This window comes from Lepeophtheirus salmonis, chromosome 1, assembly GCF_016086655.4.
Source record: "Lepeophtheirus salmonis chromosome 1, UVic_Lsal_1.4, whole genome shotgun sequence".
Taxonomy (NCBI): Eukaryota; Metazoa; Arthropoda; class Copepoda; order Siphonostomatoida; family Caligidae; genus Lepeophtheirus; species Lepeophtheirus salmonis.
In genome coordinates, this window is record NC_052131.2 from 49,861,096 (window position 1) to 49,883,818 (window position 22,723).

Below are 22,723 nucleotides of genomic sequence, written 5' to 3' on the forward strand. Positions count from 1 at the left end.
GAGCGTTACATCGACCGGCAATAACCTGAATTTCATGGTTACCATATCGTGTTTGATGTCAACAAGAGAACATTTTGACAGGCCAACTGCACTCAAACATGCTTCTCTAAATATAGTAAATACCAAAAATAATGATATAATAATATTTGACACGATACCAAGTTTTAAATGACACACTCGTCAATGGTTGAATCCAAAGCCTAAGCAAAACTTACTTCTTGAGGTGGAACGTCGAATGTAAGGGTTCGCATATCTACTTTTTGATAAGAGTCTACGCATGGGACTATGAAGAATATACCAGGACCTGGAAGTATCGTTGGTTATGACAATACATATAATGTGGATGCACTAAAAAGCGTTCTCTCATACGTCACAGATTGGATAATAAACGGGCATGTTAGAGGAATAGTTGTTGATATGGTTATTAGTTACAAAAGTTGTCCAAAAATAGTGATTCTATTCGGCATATTGATAGGGGAGTCGGGAGGTTAAACACTTTATTTTTTATGGAAGGGGGGGGCTATAAATGGTCTTATGTCTTCTATTTCCTATTCTGACAGCCCAGGAGTCTACCCTACATTATATTTGTAAACACTATGTTTGTAAAATTCATCAGTAAAATATTATTCTTGATATCGCTAGTGACGTAATTAAGAGGGTGATTATTATACATGCCTAGAATCCCTCTTTTTCAACTACTCTAGTTATTAATCAAAATGAACAAATTTCCCTTAAAAAAAACTGAAGGAAAGTACACTTATTGGCTTTCAAAATAGAAAAACACGGAACTGTTGTAACTAATATAACCCGTTTTTTTATTGTTTATGCTAAAGAGACACTCTAAGGAAAAAGGGGTCAAAGTTAATAATAAAATTATAATCTGAAATTCTGATGGGTTTATTAGGGATAGTATTTTTGTATAAATAAATTACAGTTTAATTCTCTTCGTGGGATCTACAAAAATACCATGCCTAATCATTGTTGATCTATTTTTTGTTCAAAATTGCTTGAAAAAAACCACACATATTTAAAGTAATAGTGTTTGAATTTCGTTATAATAGCCACTTTTTTCGGTTTGATCTGATTTGATTATTTCTATATCGATTTGGACTGATATTTCGGTCCAGACCCGAAGACAGACCGTGAACAGAAATTTCCTTTTCTAAAACAAGATCGTACTTTTTCTCTTTTCTCAATAATATGGTACTGGATCAAAACCAATTTTTCTGTTGAGTACAAGACCATTCCAGACAGAAGTTGGACTGAACTAGTTTAAATTATAACGGTTTCAGACTGGTCTAAGATTTTCAGACCGAAACCAAGCACTATAAGAATTTTGTTTTTGTTTAATATTTGTCAATGTTCTTTTAGCCTCTTACTTTAAGAGTCTCTTTAGGTTATGCCCTTCTTCAAGATGACCGACTTCCAAGAATGATGACGTCACGTGAAAACGCTCAATAGGGGCTATTATTTATAGGGAAAATACTCTTACCTCGTGCTCCACCCCTGAGGAGCCGACCTAATCGAAAGATAACGACGCGTTCATACTCTTGGACGACCTATGAAAAAAAAAATACAATTATTATGTTTGGATAGATGTGTGTATTAGGACGGTTTAAAATTACGATTTTTTTCGAATTTCGAACACTGCTACTACGGAAAAGTTGTCATGTTGTAAAACAATAACCTATACAAAATTTCATTACTCTATGAGGTCATTTTTAGGTCAAACAACCAGTTCAAAGCCTAGGAAAAGGCAAAAATAAATTATTTTGTCTTAAAGGATTTAAAAAAAAACAAAAAAATTACTCTCGATTTTTCATAAATCTTTCTGCTATACATTTTTCTAACCCCTTTAAAAAATATTGCTAAAGTTATTACCTAAAGGCTGAAGAAAAGTTGTAGTACGTATTGTGGGCACCTTTTATTTAATAGGTTGGGGAAAAAGTAATTTCGTATTTTTCGCTTTATTTCAATGCTTTAGAAAAAGTATTACAATAATCCGATTTAAGCCAAATATGGCTACTTGTTCGATAACTTGGTGATTACGAGAATCCAACTTCATTATGCCCTTCACGTAGAACCCCTTGTCCCTATTGGCAAAAAACTAGATATACTTAGTTAAAAAAAGGGTGGGAAATACGAAATTACTTTTTCCCCAAATCTAATATGTTTTAAACCAGTTGCAAATTGTACAATTTGCAACCAATGAATGAGAAAAATAATTTTAAATAAAGGGTTTGCATTATTTCTTTTTATGATATAATGCAATAATGGGATATTTCATCATGGATGAGCGACCATTTGTGGTGTCATTTTTGACTATTTTAATAAAAATTACTCATATTTATTTGTTTATTTCGACCAGAGGCGATAATCAAAATCTATAAAGGTCGACTTATTTTATAAAATATAAAATTTTTCGTTCTTAATAATAGTGAAACATTTATAATACAAGTAAAAAATTTGACAATGCAGAGGGAAAAAAAATAAAAAAAGTGTCACACAAAAAACTAATTTGCTAAAAACTGCTTGAGGTCAGCCTCACTTCCCAGGCGAAAGCAAAAAGGTATTTTGTTCCCAAGAATAATAGATTTGTAATAGAAACTATACTTAAAAATGCCAATCTTTGGTTTTGGTAGATAGATGGCCCTATTAGTATTCTGTGGCACAATTTAAACTCTAATGGAACTGAATCTCTGAAAATGTAGGAATTTTTCTGTGATTTTTTTTTTTTGACGAAAGACTTTTTCAAAAATTGAAGACACTAAATTTGAATTTTCTATAAATATTTATATTCTGTTGTGACATTTTCAAACTGACACAAATAAGAGGTTAGTTTTATACGTCGATAACAATAAATATTCTTCAATTTGTGGAGGCTACAGATCCTTCAGCCTCCTTATGGATGCCTCTGTTTTAAGTTGACTCTTCCACCTCAGTGGTCATGTGGTTCATGGATTTTCCCATAGGTTATTTTCTTAACGGAGAAATACACACCACAATATTTTTCTTTGAAAAATTCATAGCTATTCTCAAAAAATCATTTTTTTGAAAAAAAAATTTAAAAATTCAATTTCAAATATTAAATTTTTCGCAGAAAATTAAACTACGCCTTGTGTGTATAACCACAGGCACTTATACCCACCAGCCGTAATCGAAATTCATATAAAAGTTGACAAACTAGAGGGGTGTCCGGAAGTGGTGGGTTGGAGGGGCTGTATTTCCACCACGAATTAAGAAATTTTTGATTATTACAAGTCAATTTAATATTCGATTTTTTTCAAAAATGTAATATTCGAAATTTAAATAAATTTTTCAATTTTTTTAATTTAGTTTTCTGTGAATAGCTATGAATTTTTTCAAACAAAATTCCAAAAGTTTAATATTTGAAAGTAAATTTTAAATTTTTTTTTTCAAAAATTGAATTTTTTGAAATTTTTTTGAGAATAGCTATGGATTTTTCAAAAAAAATTCCTGTAAATTAAATTTTTTGAGAATAGCTAGTAGTTTTTCTAACAAAAATTTTCAAAAATTTAATATTTAAAGTGAATTTTGAATTTTTTGAAATTTTTTTCAAAAAAAGTTTATTTTTTGGAAATAGCCATGGATTTTTCAAAAAAAAATTACTATAAATTTAATTTGTTGAGAATAATTATGGATTTTCAAAAATTTTACAAAAAATTTAATTTTTTGAGAATAGCTCAGTATTTCTCAAAGCTTTATCCCAAATAATTTAATTTTTAAATCTTTCTTACAATTAATTCTGTATTTAAAAAAAAAAAAAATCCCTATAACGAGACCTCCCTAAGATATAATCCTGTGGATACCCCTGAATTAACCTTTTTTAAAACACAACAAGGATAAATTATGAAATTCTTCGAATATATTATTTATTATTATTTATTATAATGGAAACACAAAATATGTGAATAGTTTCTTTTCAAACATAAATTTATTCAATACAAACTTTATTTGCATTGTTGTTTTAAGATAAAAATTAGCTGAATAATTTAACAACAACACAAACTTTATTCTCCATTTTGAAAAAAGAAAAAAAAAGAAATTCACAACCTCCATTCGTTTTTATCTTTAAACGAACAGGGAACAAGAGGGATTCATCTATTTTTATTTCATTTTTAACAATACAAGGCGTTATTATGTAATATAAATAGATTAGGTTGTAAATTGTAAGCATTTTGGGCCTGTAAAAAAAAAATCACGGTAACCTTTACATTGCACAGCTGTCATGACGTTTTATTCAATTAGCTGCGACATGCAGTGAGATAAAGGAAATGAACACAAATCCCTATTCTGTATCTAACAGGAGCGTCCACAAGTAGTAGGTTGGAGGAGCTGTAGCCGCCCCCCAACACCAAAAGATGGAATTTTTGCTTTTTACTAGAATTTTTGATAATTTCTTTTAATGATTTATTTTTTTGTAACAGGTAATTCGTGCAAAGTATGCATCAGATGGGGGAAAAAAAAAAAAATTCAAAATTTTTTTCCAAAAAATTTAATATTTGAAATTAACAAACAAAAAATTTGATTGTTCAATAGTTTTTCAAAAATAAAATATTTTTTTGTGAATAGCTATGGATTTTGCATAGCTAATTTTTAGACGTTTTTAAAAAAAAATTAATATTTGAAATATTATTTTCAATTTGTTTGTGGATAGCTGTGGGTGGATATTTTAATTTTTTTCCAAAAAATCTATCTAAAAAGTTTTTCGAAAAAATTTAGTTTTTGAAATAAACATCCAAAAACATTTAATTCAATTTTTCTGAATGGCTATGGATTTTGCATTTTTTTTTTTTCAAAATGTTTTATTTTTAAATTTTTATTTGAAAAATATTATATTTGAAATATTGTAATATCAAATTGTTTGTGGAAAGTTGTGGACATTTGATTATTTTTCCAAAAAATTTAATATTTGAAATTTTTAGTGGATAGCTAGGTGTGGATTTAAAAAAATATTTGTTTAATATTTAATATTTGAAGTTTATATCCAAAAAATTTAATATTTGAAATATTATTTTTCAATTTGTTTGTGAATAGCTGTGGATATTTGATGTTTTTTCCAAAAAATTAAATATTTGAAATTGTTTGTGAATATATAAAAAAAAATTCGAAAATTTTTATTTTTGAAATTATTTTCCAATAACATTTAAATGTTTAATTTTCTGAATAGCTATGGATTTTGCAATTTTTTTTCAAAATGTTTAATTTATTTATTGTTTTTTCAAAATGATTAATATTTAATTTTTTTTTCAAAATATTTAATATATAAATATATTTTTCTAAATATTGAAATTTTTTTTCAAACATCATAATATTTGAAATATTACAATGTCAAATTGATTGTGGAAAGCTGTGGATATTTGAATATTAAAAAAAATATATATACAAAAAATTTAATTGTTCAGTTTAATTTCGATAAAAGTAAAAAATTCAAAACATCATATCTCCCAAACTATCAATTTAAATCGGATAAAATTTGACAGGAGGTAGTTTCTACCCACAGGCATCAATTTTGTTAAGTTTCATCAAAATCAGAGAGGGTAGGATTACAAATTATGCTCTTTTGGGTGATTTGGGATGGAATGACCCAAACATGGGAACTTTTTTTGTGTAAAAAATGTCAGTAATGATGTTCTGTCCCCAGCAGGTGGTTTCACGGAGCTAATACTGGTAAATATGACGTGTGCTCAGATTAATAAGCACACTTTGCACCAGGGTCTTCGATCTCATATCGAGTTATTTTTTCTTTCGAAATAAGCTTATTCTCAACATCAACTCATGATAAATTCATATTTACCGTGATGGGGTTTCTTTATTTTTTACTTTTACTTTTTTTTACAAAATTAGTATAGGTTAAATACGGGCGCCCCAAAAACCTTGCCTTAGTTTTTCGGTAAAAAGAACACTTCTAGACACGTCTAGACTTTCAATTTTTTGCACGGATAAAGTTACGAGATCAAATTCTCATATCAGACAAAAAAATTGCTGGAGATTCAATGGATTCATGCTCAAACATTTAAATAATTATATTAATAAATTTCATACTTTTTATTCGATTTTCTGAATCAACAACCCAAAAAACATATATTAAATGTTTTATCAATTTTAAACTTCTTGTTGTTGAAGCTGAAAAGGCTCAGAAATGCAGGTGCGCTCCCTTGAGAATCCCTAGCTATGCATCCGGAATGCCTAAATTTCAAGAAGTCTATTACAGCAAGGGTATGGTTTCATTCCGGATTTCCATGAGGTGCAAAGGAGTCTCATCGGAAACCAAGGCTTTAGATTTTGCTTGACTAAACTCTTAAGTCTTAATAGTAATCAGAATAACAAAGAATGATGTGTTACATCCTCTAGAGCTGAGAGCCATTGTTATTCCTGCCGCAGCAGGACATGCTTCTCTTTCGTTGAAAGTTCCGTCTATATGAAATAATTTGGTGACTTTGGCTGGAGAAGAAATTAAGTACCTTCCGTCAAATTTAAAAGACAATTTAAAGGCTTTAAAAAGGATTGTAAGATAATCTAAAATTTAAATTTGAGACTTGTTTATAAGATTTCTATCAATTATCTCAGTTTTATTGTGACTAGCGTATTTTTTTATTTTACCTCTGATACCATTAATTTTACCATTTTTGTGTATGTAAATTTTGGTAATATTGTGATGTAATCTTACGCCAAATGTTTATTAATATATTTATTTTACATAACCGCTTCTGTATTTAAGTGTAAGAACGGGGGAAAAATCCATTACTGCCCCCATACAGCCAAGAAGAATCAAAACTTCTGCAGGAACAATATGTCTGACTTCTGACCTACATCTACCCTCTTCCAGCCTATACCTCAACTCCAAGGACTTTGCAGTTTGGGAAAGAACCCTCTTCCACACCTCCAATCTAAATTTGGAATGCCTCCGAGCTGCTATAATGCCAGCATGGTACGCCATGGACACAGCCTTAATCCTCAATAACTTCCACTCATTTCATCGGCTTGTCAAGGCTGTTATTGCTTGTGAAGTAGAGTATATTATACTAAAATAATACTTAAATATAGTATTTAAACATATCACAAATTGATTTTTATGGAATCATTTCTTGATTCCATAAAAATCACGTTTTTCGTTGTATCGTTAAGCCACTGCACGTTTTGGGTACCCACTCTTAATGCTTAGATGTTTTTTTCTCCAAAGATGAAAGGATAATGATAACAGCTGAAAAACACTCTTCAGGTTGTAAATCACAACAAAATTCAAGGGATAAAAAAATGCTCAGGATTTCCATCTTTTATTTTCAAAATGAAAGAATTGACCTAAATATGTAAGGTAAAAGTGTATAATGATCTTACCTTGACTGCAAAACATAGGGAGAATGGAATGGTGACGAATACAAGAACAATGCTCATAAAGGTTATTAGAATAGCGCAGATCCCTGGGGCTTCATCACATGCTGGAAAAAATAATGGATTTTCATAAATTTAAAATTGTTTGGTATTTTAAGTTATGTTAATTTTATTCCGATAATAATTGTCATCCAAGTAAATAGAAATGTAATTTATTTTTAGTTGAGTCCTGTTGCTAATTTTTGCATTAGTTGAACTAAAAATAATAAAATATTATGATTCATATTTTTATCTTTTAGTTGGGACTTGTATTGTAACCTTATAGTCCAAAATTTATGTTAAATTCTCCAGTAATAAGAAAGTATAATTTAAATCTTACATGAAAAAATTAGTTCCTTCAATCATATCAGTAGATATGAAGTTATAATAATTAATTTGAATACACACATCTACACTCAAAATCAGAGTTAAAGTGTCCAACATAACTCCGATTCTATAACAATTTATACTTGTCCTGTTAGTATTGATTATAGAATCACGAAACCTCGCACATTAACAATTGGTCCAAAATACTTTACAAAGAAACAGCAAATTTTGTTGTACTGTAAGACACAAATTACTGACGTAGACCAAATCAAAATTGACAACCAAAAGTGCTCTGTGGCCAGTCTCTGGTATAAAATAAGCCGATATCTGTAAGTATCATTAATTTAAAAAAAAAGCTTTCGAATGAGCAGGTGTCTCCACAACCCAAATTACACCTCTGGAAATCGAATTAGTGATTATAGTAATTAAGCTCAATGTCTGGTCCAACCACACAGTCATCAAGCCAATATATGAGACTAGGAGATGTGACCACCAGATAACCAAGTAGATGAGGTAATACGTAAAAAGTATTCAGAATATCATCAGAGTCCTCAAGGTCAATGAAGGGAAAGGCCGAATGAAAGATGGGCGGAGTGAGGCCCTTAAGCTAGAAGGTACACCAATATTAAGGCTCTCAAGGAAAATATCACGGTACCTGGGATACTATCTTCGAGCATCTATTCCCCCAAAAAAAAAAAAAATATATATTCTCGAGGCGGTTTTTTGGTAGAAAAGTCTATTAAGTTGGAGTTTTTGAGCAAGGTAAATAGGAGGATTATATTAAAGGACATAAAGATAACGGTTATTGTGTAGTCTGGGGAGCGGTTAGATGGACTTTTCTCTATAATGGTTCAAGTATAGGATAATCACCAACCCTCTTTCTCTTGGTAGTATTTACGGCAAAGACTCATTACGATAGGATCTTTTTTTTCTGCAGAAGGGAACTAGAGACCACGTAACATTTTCTACAAAAATACAGCGAGTCAGGCAAAATATGGGACCATTTGACCCAAGTCCGAAACCCGAAACATAAAAGATTTCTTTGAGTAAAGAGGTTCCAGAAAGGGAATTAATTAATTTATCATTACTAAATTACAGTGTTTTTTATATAAATTAAGAAGTAATAAAACTTCCTTGTCAGATAATATAATTTTAACAGTTAAAAATATGATAAATGTGTTGTTTGATTGTGATAATAATATGAACCAAGCAAAATAAATATGTTTGTATGCACGTACAAAAAAAAAAAAAAAAAAATATCATCCTTGGTTTAATTGTTGTCAATCGTAAGCCTTTTCTGTATGTTAAAAACAAAATCGAAACTCACCATTGTGACCCTGACAATTTGAATAATGTTAGAGAGGAGAGCAGCTGAGCTGTCATGACCTTTCATTAAATTAGCTGCAAACGGCTATAAAAATAATATGAGAGATAAACACAAACCTCAATCCCTATCTAGCGAGAATCTAGGCAGTAGCAAGGTTAATACAGATACAAGGTTATACCATAATGTATTTGGGCTTGCCAGAACTTTCAATTTGATGTAGAGTACCAATTGCTGGGCAAGACAGACATATTTTGACGTCATAGAGTATAACAACGGTATATTAACAGCATATAATACTAAAAATTATATGATTCATAGTAACAGTACATACTCTCTGACGTCAGTATTAAAAAGCGTGGTGGATGTCAAGCATGAGTCGGACAAACATCATGGTATAACCTTGTTTTTCTATTAACTTTGGGCAGTAGATAATCCAATATCGATCGTCAATACTCCTTTGAGCCTAATATGGAGTTACACTTATATAGTAATGAAAATTGTGAGTATAATGAGTCTGTTAAAAAACAAACAAAAACGACGATCAACATGGTAACCCTGGGAATTTTTTTTTTGAAGGAGATCAGATATAATTAGCTATGACAAGAGAGGAAGGAAAAATGGAACTAAACAAGGACATTTGCTAGTATTACTCCGATGTCGATCCCCATTTATATTCTGAATCCAACAAGGAATTTTAATTATAACTCCCAAACAAATCCTATAGGGGGTACTCTCCGTATTAAGAGCAAACACGGATGATCAATCAGATTTTGAATAGAATTGAATGGAGTAAGAATGGAAGTTCACTACTCAGGAGTTCAAAAATAATGACAACTGCTAAGGAAAAGAAGATTCATTTTTCTGATTACTAATAAAAAAACATGTTAGCTAAAATATGCACACAATTTCCATGACTGCACATATAACTCCCAAGTAAATTCTTAATATTACTCTTCGTCTTATTGAGAAGTATACGCCCTATTTGTTACTCTAGATGAAAATAATACTGTTCTGCAGTATGTTAAAAAAAAAAGATACCAAAAATTGTGGGGGTCACCCTGCTATTTTGTAGAATGTTTGGCAGTAGAGCATCATAGCAGTAATGATTTTGTAATAAATAGGCTTCAAACAGTTGTGAGAGTAATGAAATAAACCCAAATCCCAACTCCATCTCAAGCAAGGACATAGGCTTTAATTATTCCGATCAGAATCCTTAATACTACTTCGAATCTAACAAGGACTTAAAGTATTAACTTTCCAAGTACCAACAATTGTGATCACTTTTTATTGCATCCGAACGAATCCTGATTGCTTCTCTCCGTAATTTAAAAAGGCCACACACAAGTGGTTACACTTGTTACTTAGATGTTTTCTCTTCAATAATGAACGAATATTGATAACAGCTTTAGAAAATAAAAAGCAACAAAATGTACCCAAAATTTCGGGAAATGTTACTTTTTAGTCTCTAAAACTTACCCTATTTTATGTATAGGTAAAAGCTAGGTTAATAGAAATACAAGGCTATACCAAAACGCTTCTCCTACAAACGTTTCAATTCCACCACGCTTTTTAAAAGTGACGTCAAAGAGTATAACTGTTACCCGCCTGAACAGAGTATAAATGTTACCAGTAGCTATATTTCCCCTTCCTTGACTGTTAATGTTAGAGTACCGTTGTTATACTCTATGACGTCATAATATGCCTGTCTTGCCCAGCAGTCGGTACGGTACATCAAATTGAAAATTAACCTAGGAGAAAAGTATGATATTAAACTTTTAAATAAAAAGGAGTAATACTCAAAAATACAAATGCAAGTGTATTTTAATTATGGTCTATAGGGTGTATAAAAAAAGACACACATTATTTTGACCTTATTCTCATGAATAAGTATGAAATGAAAAATAAAATGCACTGTCTATGTTTTGTTGACAAAAGTTGTATAAAAAAATATCAATCAAAAATAACCATTATGGACATTGGACGACGTCTGGAACCAAATCATTATTCAGGAGCGTCCATACTTAATTTAGGAATTTTTACTTATTAGTATAAAATTTTATCGTCATTCTGGTAAATTATAATTTTTATGAATAGCTATAGATTCTTGATTTTTTTTCCAAAAAAAATTAATAGTTGAATGATTAAATTTCAAAAAATTATATTTTTTCTGAATAGCTGTGGATTTTGGAAATTTAATCCCAAAAATATAATATTTGAAATTAAATTATTAATATTTTTTTCCAAAAAATTTAATATTTGCTATTTTGTTTCTGAATTTATTTTCCCAAAAATAAAACTTTTAAAATCTATTTTCCAATAATTGAACTTTTAAAATTTATTTTACAAAAAATTTAGTTTTTCAAATTTATTTTACACAAATTTATTTAAAATTTATTTTACAAAAAATTTAGTTTTTCAAATTTATTTTCACAAAAATAAAACTTTTAAAATCTATTTTCCAAAATTTATTTTACAAAAATTTAGTTTTTCAAATTTATTTTACAAAAAATTTAGTTTTTCAAATTTATTTTACAAAAAATTTAGTTTTTCAAATTTATTTTACAAAAAAGTTTTCAAGTTTATTTTACAAAAAATTTAGTTTTTCAAATTTATTTTACAAAAAATTTAGTTTTTCAAATTTATTTTACAAAAAATTTAAATTTCTATTATTCACTGTGGATTTTTGAAATTTAAAAATAATTAATATTTAAATTTTTTATTAAAATGAATTCCCCCCCCACTCCCCCTCAAAATATAATCCTGCAGATGCCTCTCTGATTGACATAGCTGGAAAAAATATGAGCAGCCATTATGTTAAAAAAAAACCCGAAAATTTATGTGGTTTTATGCCTTATAAAAATCATATCATATTTCTTATGTTATCCCTCCATTAATTTGATTTGGATTTAAAAAAGATATATTTTTTGTTAAGTCACTTTTTTTATACACCCCTGTTTGTACCTTATTTAAGGCCTATGCGGTATTTACCTACCAATGAGTGAATGATACGAGTAAACCAGGCATAAACAGTTGTTATAACATAATATGTAGCTTTAAGGACTTTCTTATTTTGCATGTGAGGACTGCATAATCATAAAATATTGTTTGATTGCCTCTCTCTTTTTCTTTCCTCAGGTAGATTTACCTTGAGCAATTATGATAACATAATCATAAATATAAGAAAGGTACTCTTTGACGTAATTACAACTAGTGTTGGATTCAAGTAATAATCGAACTCGACAATAACTCAATCCAACACGTATCATCAAAAACTTGAGATATTGGAGTACAGATTAACTTCATATCAACTTGTACCTACACTAATCCTACAATATTTTGAAGCAGAAGGATATTCATTGAAGTAATATTGTTGTGTCAGTCCTTATTTAGGACTGAAGACTGCGGTCCCATCCAGTTCAGTCTCGGTTTGGTCGAGTTTAGACCTTAATAGTAGTCCTAAAACTTTTATATAATGTCCTTGATGATGTCACTCATCTTTATTCCTTATTTTTTTAAAATCAGTTATATTACTTACAGTCTGAAGGACCGATGGTCTTAAGGACTGGTCCCAAAGACTGATAGGACCTTTCCTAACACTTAACTTTCACAAGTTATTGGTAACCTCCTTTCATTAATAATAAATGGGTGTAGATTATTGAGGTAGTCAAATTGACTTTAATGTCGAACTAATTAAATTTGATCAATCCAATAAAAAAACACTTTTCTTTGTCTGATGCTTTCACTCTAATTTCACTTGACTCAAATCCTCGAATTCGACTCAATATTTAACTAGAATGAGCAGTTGGGAGAGCACAAACCTCAACCTAAAATATTTACCTTAAAATATATTAAGGAATACCACTAATTTGAATTGGGTAGGCAGATATATTTGTTTAAAAGGTATGACCAATTTTGGGTTTGAAAATTTTGTGTGAGCTTCACATCTCAAAATTTAATGGTCCCTTACTTTAAAAATATATATACATATATGTATAAACTATCGTTCAAAGTTTCACAAAAAAAACAACTACAGCTTTATCTATAATAAGGTTTTGTGTGATCTTGATCTCTCCATCTTCAATGCCCTCTTACTGTTGACATTTATAACCTCCTAAAAGTTTCTTCCATATCGATAACTAACTTTTTTAATTAGACTGGTTACAAACAAACAAAACTAGACGAAAATATAACCCATGGTCTACTAGGTTGGCGGAGGTAATCACTAGATTCGACATTTTGTAAAAAAAAAAAAAAACTTCCGTTGGAAATTAGAAAAGAAAAAACGGGTGTTCACTTTGCTTTTTCTACTTTTATTTAATAGGCCTTGTTAGTGTTCACTTTTCTCTCTGAAGTAAGCATCATTGCCTGTTTTTGATTGTGTAAATTGTTTTGAAAATGTATTATAAAATAAATATATATGAATTTAAACATAATTATGATATATGAAATTAGCATTTTTGCTATTTAAAATGTGGAAGGATCTCCTCTTTATGATAGCAATTCATTTTCTCCCTCAAAATCATATATCAGGCAGCTGATATATATATATTTTTTTAAACTCAGTAGTATCATATGTCTCACTCCTGCCTTCTCCTCGGACTCATTTTTTCCTTATAAACATTTTAGCTCCACTAAAAAGTAGAGAAGGCTATTTTGTTCATTATATCAAAGGTTTTTGTGGTGTTAATATCTTCCCCTGAAAGAAGAATTCTCGCCTATCTTCAATGTAAATTGATTTTTTTGATCATATATATATAAAATGAACTTGATAGCTATAACTCGAATCTAACACTAATTACTAACATTCTTATATATACTGTATAATCTTTGCTCATTTCACGTTTTCCCTTTGTTGAATTGGGTATCTCAACCAAAATAAGAAAAAGAAAGGTCCCTTTGTTGTCGCTGTCAATATTGAGTGACACTCTATAGTATGTAGAACAATAAATATCTACATTTGTAGGTCAAACAATGGACATAAAATACAGAACTTTATTGAACTTATGAACATATTAAACATTTCATATCTCCCAAGCCAATAAACTTTCCAATCTATTTTTATTTATTTAAAATCTTTTTCTAATATTTGGTATTTTATCAAAATCAGATAATATTATGTTTTAGATATTCAAAGTAAAAAAATATGATCGACATCAACCAAATATTTATATAACATAACTTAAAAACGTTTATGTTATATGTTCGGAATTATCACTGGTACGATGAATTTAGAAGAGATGGTTCTCAGTTGTTTAAAACCAAGTTTACAGACAACAAAATGAGTGTTGGGAGCTGTGGCAGTAACACTACGCTGCCATATTTCCCTCGGATGTTATAAATGTTCATCTTTTTGACCTCATATCACGTGTGTGATTGATACTGAATCTGATCAAATTGAATAATGGATTTTAGGTATTCATAAATCGTTCATTATCATTTATGTAACACTTTTTTATATATGTTATTTTGTTATATCATTATTTTTATGTTATATACTTGTGTGTCTTTTATGGGTGCTCACACCATTGGTTCTAGGAGGCTAAATTTTTGGGGAAGTCACATAATAATTCTATATTTAAAACACAAGAATGTTTTTTGGAGCTCAATGAGACTAGATAAGGAGTTGAGCTTAAATAAAAAAATGGACTGGTGTCTCCTAGAACAACTATAAACATAAGTTTTCTAAATTAATTCAAAATAAAAAAATTGTTTATATTGCACTTTCGTTTTTTTTTCAGGCGCAAAAAAAAAAAAAAAATTTTCCATGGATTTTTCATGTAATATTAGATGGAATAAAATTTGTTGAAATTTGTTTTGGAGATTCATTTGTATATAAATTTGCCGCACAAATTTATATATTTAAATGAAATATCTATCTTTTCCTGGATAATTTTTCAATTTTTATTCAATTTTATTCATTATATGTAAATTTTCAATTTTTAAGAAAAAATGCCAGAAAATAACGCAGTTTAGGCATAAAAATATAAGCCTTAACATTACGTTATAGTACTTTCAATATACCAATTATGGAGGGTTAATTTTTAGACTGCATTATTCTCCATAACTTTTTTGGTTTTGCAATTACGATTTTTTTTTTGGTAGTTTTGAGTTTCTCTTTACAATTAAATCAATGTTATTAACTACTTTTTTTTTTACAAAATTATTTCACAATAGTTTTTGTAATTTTCATTGCAAATTCCGATTTGGCACTTTTTTGACAAAGATGAAAAAAGAACAAATTGTTTCTTTCTTAGTTTATAGCACATTTAAAAAGAATCATAATATAAATTTAATGTAATATACAGGTGCTTGTTAGAATAACAGAACGCTCATCCGAGCAACCCAGGTAACCCTTTGCTTGTACGTATATAAAACAGTTCGGATTAATTTAAATTGATCCTATATCTGTGTACCACATAGATATTTTGTCCCGAAAATATATGATGACAACTTTGTTTTACTTTTGAATTCAGTTCCTGATAGTTTTTATGTCGAGAAACATGAAAACTAGGATTTCTGGTTTTGTTTTCCTACAGATTGTTTTTTTGAAAAATATTTTGTACAACATCTACAAGATTTGGTGATATTTTTCGCCTTGAAAGATCGAAACAAAAGAAAAAAAACAACTATTTAATATACCCGTTGGTCCATTGAAGTCTGAACACTTACTAATTCCATAATTACGTAAATGTGAGTGATTTAAATTAATTCATATTCCGATATATTTAAGCATCAACAATTAGTTACAAAACAAGACAAACTGGAGCTCTCCAGCCAACGTATAGGTCGATAAAATGACATTTGGACGTGATTGACAAATATCCATTCGCAAACTCCTGGACGCTATGTGTATCTTTTTTGAACAAAAGATCTAAATCAACTTCATCAATAGACTACAGATTATTAAGAGATTTTTTTGGTAATTAAATTTTGAAGAATGATCACGCAAAATATCGAAATTGAGCAATTATTATTTAAAGAAAAATAAAGTTTTATATTTAAAGTAATTAGTGTTTTTTTATATTTATCAAAATTTATTAATAATTTTTTCTATTTTATTTGGTGCAAAAGTATTTCACCTTTGTTTCAAGATTCAAAGGGTTTTATTCAATAGTTAATTTTGGTCCAAATTCCCCCTTCCTCTAATTGCTTGTTGTTAGAATCTGGCTCCCTCACTGAATCTGTATTCTTTACTCTGATTTCTACCTCCAAAAAGAGTCTTTAATAAAGGAAAGTTTTTGCAGGTGGATTCTCCTTCAAAAAATATCATCAAAAGCTTTTGTGTAGTCTAAATAAATCATAGCTTTCTCTTTTTATTTCATACTATTTTTTGAAAAATGAGCTCCTTCTACAGTCACCATTGTCTTCAGTCTGGGCCTAAAGACCTTGTACACCTAGATGGGGTAGGCATTGGACATTAAGTTTGTTGCCCATAAATCGGAAGGGGTTTTATTTGCACCAACCTTGAGGTGTCATGGTTCGCGGTAGCTGACATTAAATCAGGGCTTCAAAACTCTTTATCACCTCCTTGTACTCGTGAACCTTCAATGTCAAAGGTCACACCGGTAAATAAGTTATGTTGTGCCTTCTACTTCTTGTCTTCTTCGCGAGGCTCTCGCCGCTGTTGATGAGCCTCATAACCTTTCAGACAAGCGGAACAGAGCTATTCACCATTTCTGCAACCTCCTTTACTGATTGATGGGCGTCGTTGTTCGTTGATGTATTGCAACCAATGATACGGTGTATGAAAGCTGATAAATTATAAAATCATTTTTTATGAATAACCCAATATCGATTATAAGCAATAATGGCTATATAAAGCTCGTACGATGACGCAGTACGATGTCCTTACACACACTGTAATGATTTAATGTACTGAAAAGAAAGGCTCCTCATTGATTTAATCAGCTTAAGTAACATGAAAAAACAAAGTATAGAAATATAAAAGAAAATGACTTTTTGCACCAATGAGTAATTAAATAATCAATTTTTTTATTAAATGAATGTGGACTTGTGTAATTAAGTTAAAAGGAATTAATCAAGTAGCTTTGTAATTAATTAGAATAAAATGAATATTGATTATGTCTGTCTAACTAAAAAAGGCCCAAAAATTGATTTGTAGAATACAGATTTGATAATTTTTTGAACTCAAGGACAGATAAACATTGCCGTCATCCAAACAATGAGGCTCTCAAAGTAATGATAGAGGACTACATCTGCTGCAGGTGGCAGGCCTTCTGCCGCCGGCTGGAAGCCATCATTACTACTAAGGGCAGCGAAATTAATCATTAACCAGGGTATGACACACATCTATTTATAGTATCAATTTTATGGAAGTACAATGGAATGCTGATCTACAATTCTCTCCTCTGACGATAGAAGTTGAAGAGAAAAAGGAAGACAAAGCCTGCGTTGAGGTAATCTTTTGACGTCACTCGTCATGACTATTGTTTTGTTATAAAAGGTACATCAACATAAACACAATCTTGTACAAAATCAAGAAAAAGAGGAAGATCCCAAAATTATTTTTTATGTCATATGATATGAACATATAACCCAATATTTGATATACATATTTGTGTCAATTTGATTTTTTGTATTCAAAGTTCTGGGTTGGTTTAAGATATTCAAGAATTGTAGATATGGTTTTCTATTTTTATTGTATTTAAAAAATAAATAATGGACCCGATATGGCCTTTCAAATTAAATCTGTTAATTTTTCATTTTTTAATACGTGAGGATCAATTTTTCTGCAAGGTTAATTTCTTGATACAATCCCCACTCAATTTTGAAAAAAATAAATAAATATATATACATTTTAACCTTCTTTTGTGTTGTCGGCCTCATATTTAAAGTCATTAATTGGAGTCAAGGATTTTTTAGATGGATATTTTTTACACACATAGAAAATTATTTCTGGATTGACTTTCTCATTGTATTGAACATATTTGTATATATTAAAAAAAAAAAAAAAAAGACACAGGAACATTATTTAAAAAGTATTGTATTTTAAATGATTATTTTTCGTATTTATACACATATATATATTTTTTACTATTAAGGGCAAAAAATCGTTAGCAAAGACATTTTCTCATTTAAAAAAAACATAACTTAAACTTACTTTCAGCAACTTGAACAATGAAGAAAATTTAAAAATAAAAGAAAGTTAAATAACATGTCATGTTATATAAATTTTTAATTTAATTTACCCCCATCTCCCCTTTATCAAAATACCCCCCACACACCATTGATTAAAGAATACTAACAATATAGCAGACTTAATAACCTTTAATCACTAAATTACATCCACAGGGGCACCCTCAGGATTATATTTACAGGGTAGAGCAGTGAAACGTGGGCTCGAGAGATGGATTTAGATATACATCAATAATTTTATATTTTCAATAATAGCGGGGAAAAAATAATGTTAACTAAACAAGTAGACAAGGTTTTTGCAAAACTTTTTTCAATGAATATGGCCACCTTCATTATCAATTACAGCCCTTAAACGTCGCCTGAAGGCCATGCAGGAGCTGATGAGAAACTCATCTGACAAGTTGTCCATGTAGACAAAATGGAAGACTCTAGTGAGTCCACATTTAGATGTAAATTTCTGTTGGTTTCCCTCTCCAAAGTTCCCACATAGAAAAGTTCAGTGGGTTCAAATCTGGTGAGGAAGGGGGTCATCTCTTTCGACTAGAATCGAACCATGTTATCCGCACGTAACTTTTGGCACTTGGGGGACGTTTGAGAGGGGGTGCCACACGTAGTTATCCTCTGGGTATTTGGTCTGCAGCCATGGCAAGATGGTATACCTACGCACCATATAGTAGGCCTTCTGGTCAATTTTCTGTCCGCCTTTGAAAAAGAACAGAGGTATCTTATTTACATCAAAGCCCACAACGCCGAGGACCATTGTTTGGGCCGGATATTGGGTATGGTAAACCCTTCTGACATCTTCTTTTGGGCCTGCAAGCCAGCAGGTTGTTCGGGAGGCTTCTGTAATTGATCAACTGTGATTATGCCCTCCACTTCTAAAATCCTGGAGAGGTCTTCTCCATTTTTTTTTTCATCTTGGCAAATTTTAAAAACCAGGCTCTTAGAACACTTAACAATGTCTGTAATCTTCATCACATCAACTTCAGGATCTAGGAGATCTGAGATGCACTGCCTTTTTTCTCGCTCTTGATGATGAAATGATTAGTATAGTTTGCTTATGTAAAAAGGACGGTGGAAACAGAATATCAAAAAATAATCACTAAACCTTTCCAGGTGAAAATAAATATTGATAAACAGTCCGCGTTTTGTTGCTCTACCCTGTATATACATATATTTATTTTTTGTATGAAGAGTTTGGTTTTTGAAATTTTTTTGCAAAAAAAAAAAAATCCAAAAATTAAATTATTTTGAAAAAAATTTCCAAAATTAAATTTCTAATATTTAATTTTTCGTTTTTTTTATTCAAAAATCTACAGTTATTCATCTAAAACACCTGATTTGTAGTTTAAATAAAGAAGTATTTATTTCGAGAAGGTTTTGTTAATTTGAATTTCTGTACAATTTGATTGATAAAATCTATTCTCATAATTCAAAAGTTTCACTCTTGTGTATTTATAATAGCATCAACTTTTGCTTCCTTCAATATAAAAGGAATTTTCATTAAGGCTTTTAGGGCATTTCATTATGAGTTGATACAATTTTTTCTAATTGTCGTGAAAAAGTATTTAAAAAGTAACATTGAAAAAATTGCCATGGAGGAAAATTGCCCGGGAGAAAATTGCCTGTGTTTTGTTCAAAATTCATGATGAATAATAAAGCATTATAAATTCGCTTCGAGGGGGTTGACATCAGGGGTGAAGGGGGCCGAAAGTTAAAAAAAAAAAAAAAAAGAGTTCAAAAGCGTCTTGCAACGAAGGAGAATGGTTTCTTTCATTACTGATGTCAAATGTGGCCTCTCCACCCTCAGAAGGCCTTTTTCACCCACTTTTATGATAGCTCTCTGGACAGTCTGGTGGGAAACCCCAAGATCTTTTGTCATCATGGACTTAAAGAAATTGACGGGGCTGTTTTATTTAATTCCTATGTGTCAAGTGAGGCTTTTTTCACAGAGCCCTTCTTCCTTTCCAACGTTTGATCCTGGAGACGCACATTGAGTACGAGTGTTATTTTCTCGAATTGTACGTAAGCTACAGAGCTCAAGTTTGTAAGTTGTAACTAATTCTTTATGCTTGAATATATGGATATGTGAATTAATTTTAATCACTCAACCTTCATTAATTATTGAATTAGTAAAAGTTAAGATTCAATGGATCGCCCAGTACTTATAGTCGTACTCTGAAATCAATTCCAAAAAGCTTTTTTTAATGTTTTTTTGTTTTCTTGAAATATTTATATGTATGTTTTAAAGAAAGTAGCGTAGAAACAATCCGTCTCACCTTTTACCTTCGTACTTTTTTACCTTTTTAAAAGATATATTCGAGACGTACATACAAGTATATATATGTTTTCACTAATAAAACAAATATATCATTTAAAAGGAATGGATGCTTTTAAAGAAGGGATTCTCTTTGGAAACAAAAAAGTATAGGTACATACGCTTCTAATATATAGTTGTATTTCTCTCTATTGAGGTATAACAGTGTCTCATTTCCCGGGAAATATCCGGATCTCAATAGTAAAAAATAAATACAGTAGAATTTCAGTATTTCTTTTTAAATTTTAAAAAGATACAGGTCCCTCTGTCTAAAATACAAAACTTATTTTGAAAGCCTAATAGCCATACCTTTATTTATAATTATGACAAAAAAACAACATTCTAACTTAATACAATACAATCCCTCCACATATATTCCAAAGGTAAAAAATAAAATAGTAAAAACAAGACAAAACGACAATACAAATCACAGCTTTTTTTCATATTTTTTAATACAGAAATTTAAAAATCCGAATTAATGATCATTCTTGGAGAAATTTGCCAAAACGTCTAATAATTAGGATGAGAGTATAGTAAGAAACTATAGCGAGAAACTAGAAATGTCCGTACACATTCCCTATGATTGTGATCAGATAAGTCCTTTGGTACGAATGTGGGAACTTAAAATAAAAGATAATCTACAAGTGACAACCTCAAAAAACTGATTGGGATGTAGCACGGATCCGAATCTTCCTAGGGCTTTTAAGATGGAGGCCATCATCAGCAAAGTGTCGGAGATAATTAATTCTTCTAGATACAACATGAAAAACCTTCCAACAGATTTGGACGGTGTAATCGATACAAAATCCAAGACTTTTTAAATAAAGTCCCATTATTTTTCACAACCAGAATTTCTTTTAAATATTTTGAAATACTGGAAATATGTGACCATAAAAACATACACAAATATTTATAAAATATTTAAGACCTAATCCTAAGTGTATTTAATATGCCAATATAGTTTTTTTTTTAAATATTTATAACGTATCCATCAAGTCTGTTGCCAGATGCTTTTATGCCGTAGATGCAGAATTGAATTTTGAGGATCACTCTGTGATGATATACTTAGAAAGTGCCGAGTTGGTTCTTTTTCTGAACTGTAGAAATCACAGTGTTCCTGTCACTCTCAATACGCGAATCATTTTTCAGATGATGTAAGGAGATTATTACGTACTCATACTGGCGTAAGGAGTGGAGACATCGACGTTTCGTTTTACTACATCCAAAAAGTAATGGAACCATTATCTTCTAATTGATTTTACTTTATGTTTTATTGGATTGGAGATCCTTTAAACAAGGTAGTTTGCATCTGTCATTCTTCGGGAACCACATTAGCTTTTTAAATGTCAATGTAGCCGGAAGATTTGGATTTCCAATAAATTTCACTTCATTTTGTCACAAGCGAAGGATTCACTTCTATAAATGCATCAACTCGAGTTGTATTGAGGCCACAACATACATTTTTAAATGATACGTAATTGTCCTATTTGTTATATTTTGATGATTAAAATCCAATAACTTATTATAAACTATTATTTAAAGAAACTGTAAAAAAAAAATAAAAAATAACCAAAGTCAACCAAAAAATAATAGTTTCAGATTCAAAAAATTGGAGTAACACAGAGCTGGAATTCTGGAGCTATCACCATTAGATATCTCCAAAGTGCTGGGCTGTAACCCGTCTACTGTGTACTAGGTGACCACGAGAGACGTACCAAAAAATTCCACAAGGTCCATATCGAGACCAAAATAATTGTTTGAGGCAGTTTACGGCCCCATTGAAGGTAGAAGAAGCAAGGTGACGTTCACTTGCCTTGCTCGTGAATTTGACAGTAGCCAGACCACCATTCGTAGCTTGGTGAAGCAAGACTTAATGCTTACAAGATAACTCCTCGTTAGCGTTCGAAGCCTTTGGATCGAGTTAAGTATATACCCCGGTGCATATATCCTCCTTAACAAGTTTGAAAAGCAAGACTCTTGGTCTCCTCTCAGCCTCAAATTTTCCCATCTGGACTTTGGTATTTTTTGGAAACTCAAGAAGAAGCTTTCAGGAATCCAATATACAACAAAGAACTACCGGAAGCCCGCCATAATCAGTGATTGTGTCTTTGTGGACTTGAGATTTGTAAAGAACTGCTGTACAAAGTATTGCTCCAGTTTTTCATCCTACTGGAGTAACACATTCCCCTCAGTTAAGTTCTCAT

At 30.4% G+C, this 22,723-nt stretch overlaps 1 protein-coding gene across 6 annotated transcripts in view; it reads right to left on the reverse strand.

Moving 5' to 3' along the window:
• Positions 1–22,723, reverse strand: part of LOC121131956 (band 7 protein AGAP004871) — a 129,910-nt gene that overhangs the window by 16,724 nt on the left and 90,463 nt on the right. For all 6 annotated transcript variants that reach the window (XM_040727366.2, XM_071894081.1, XM_071894083.1 and 3 more), the window contains 3 exons: positions 7,360–7,460; positions 1,493–1,559; positions 216–304 (listed from right to left, as the gene is read on the reverse strand). In XM_040727366.2, coding sequence (XP_040583300.1) covers positions 216–304; positions 1,493–1,559; positions 7,360–7,460 — 257 coding nt within the window. The remainder of the gene's footprint in view (positions 1–215; positions 305–1,492; positions 1,560–7,359; positions 7,461–22,723) is intronic.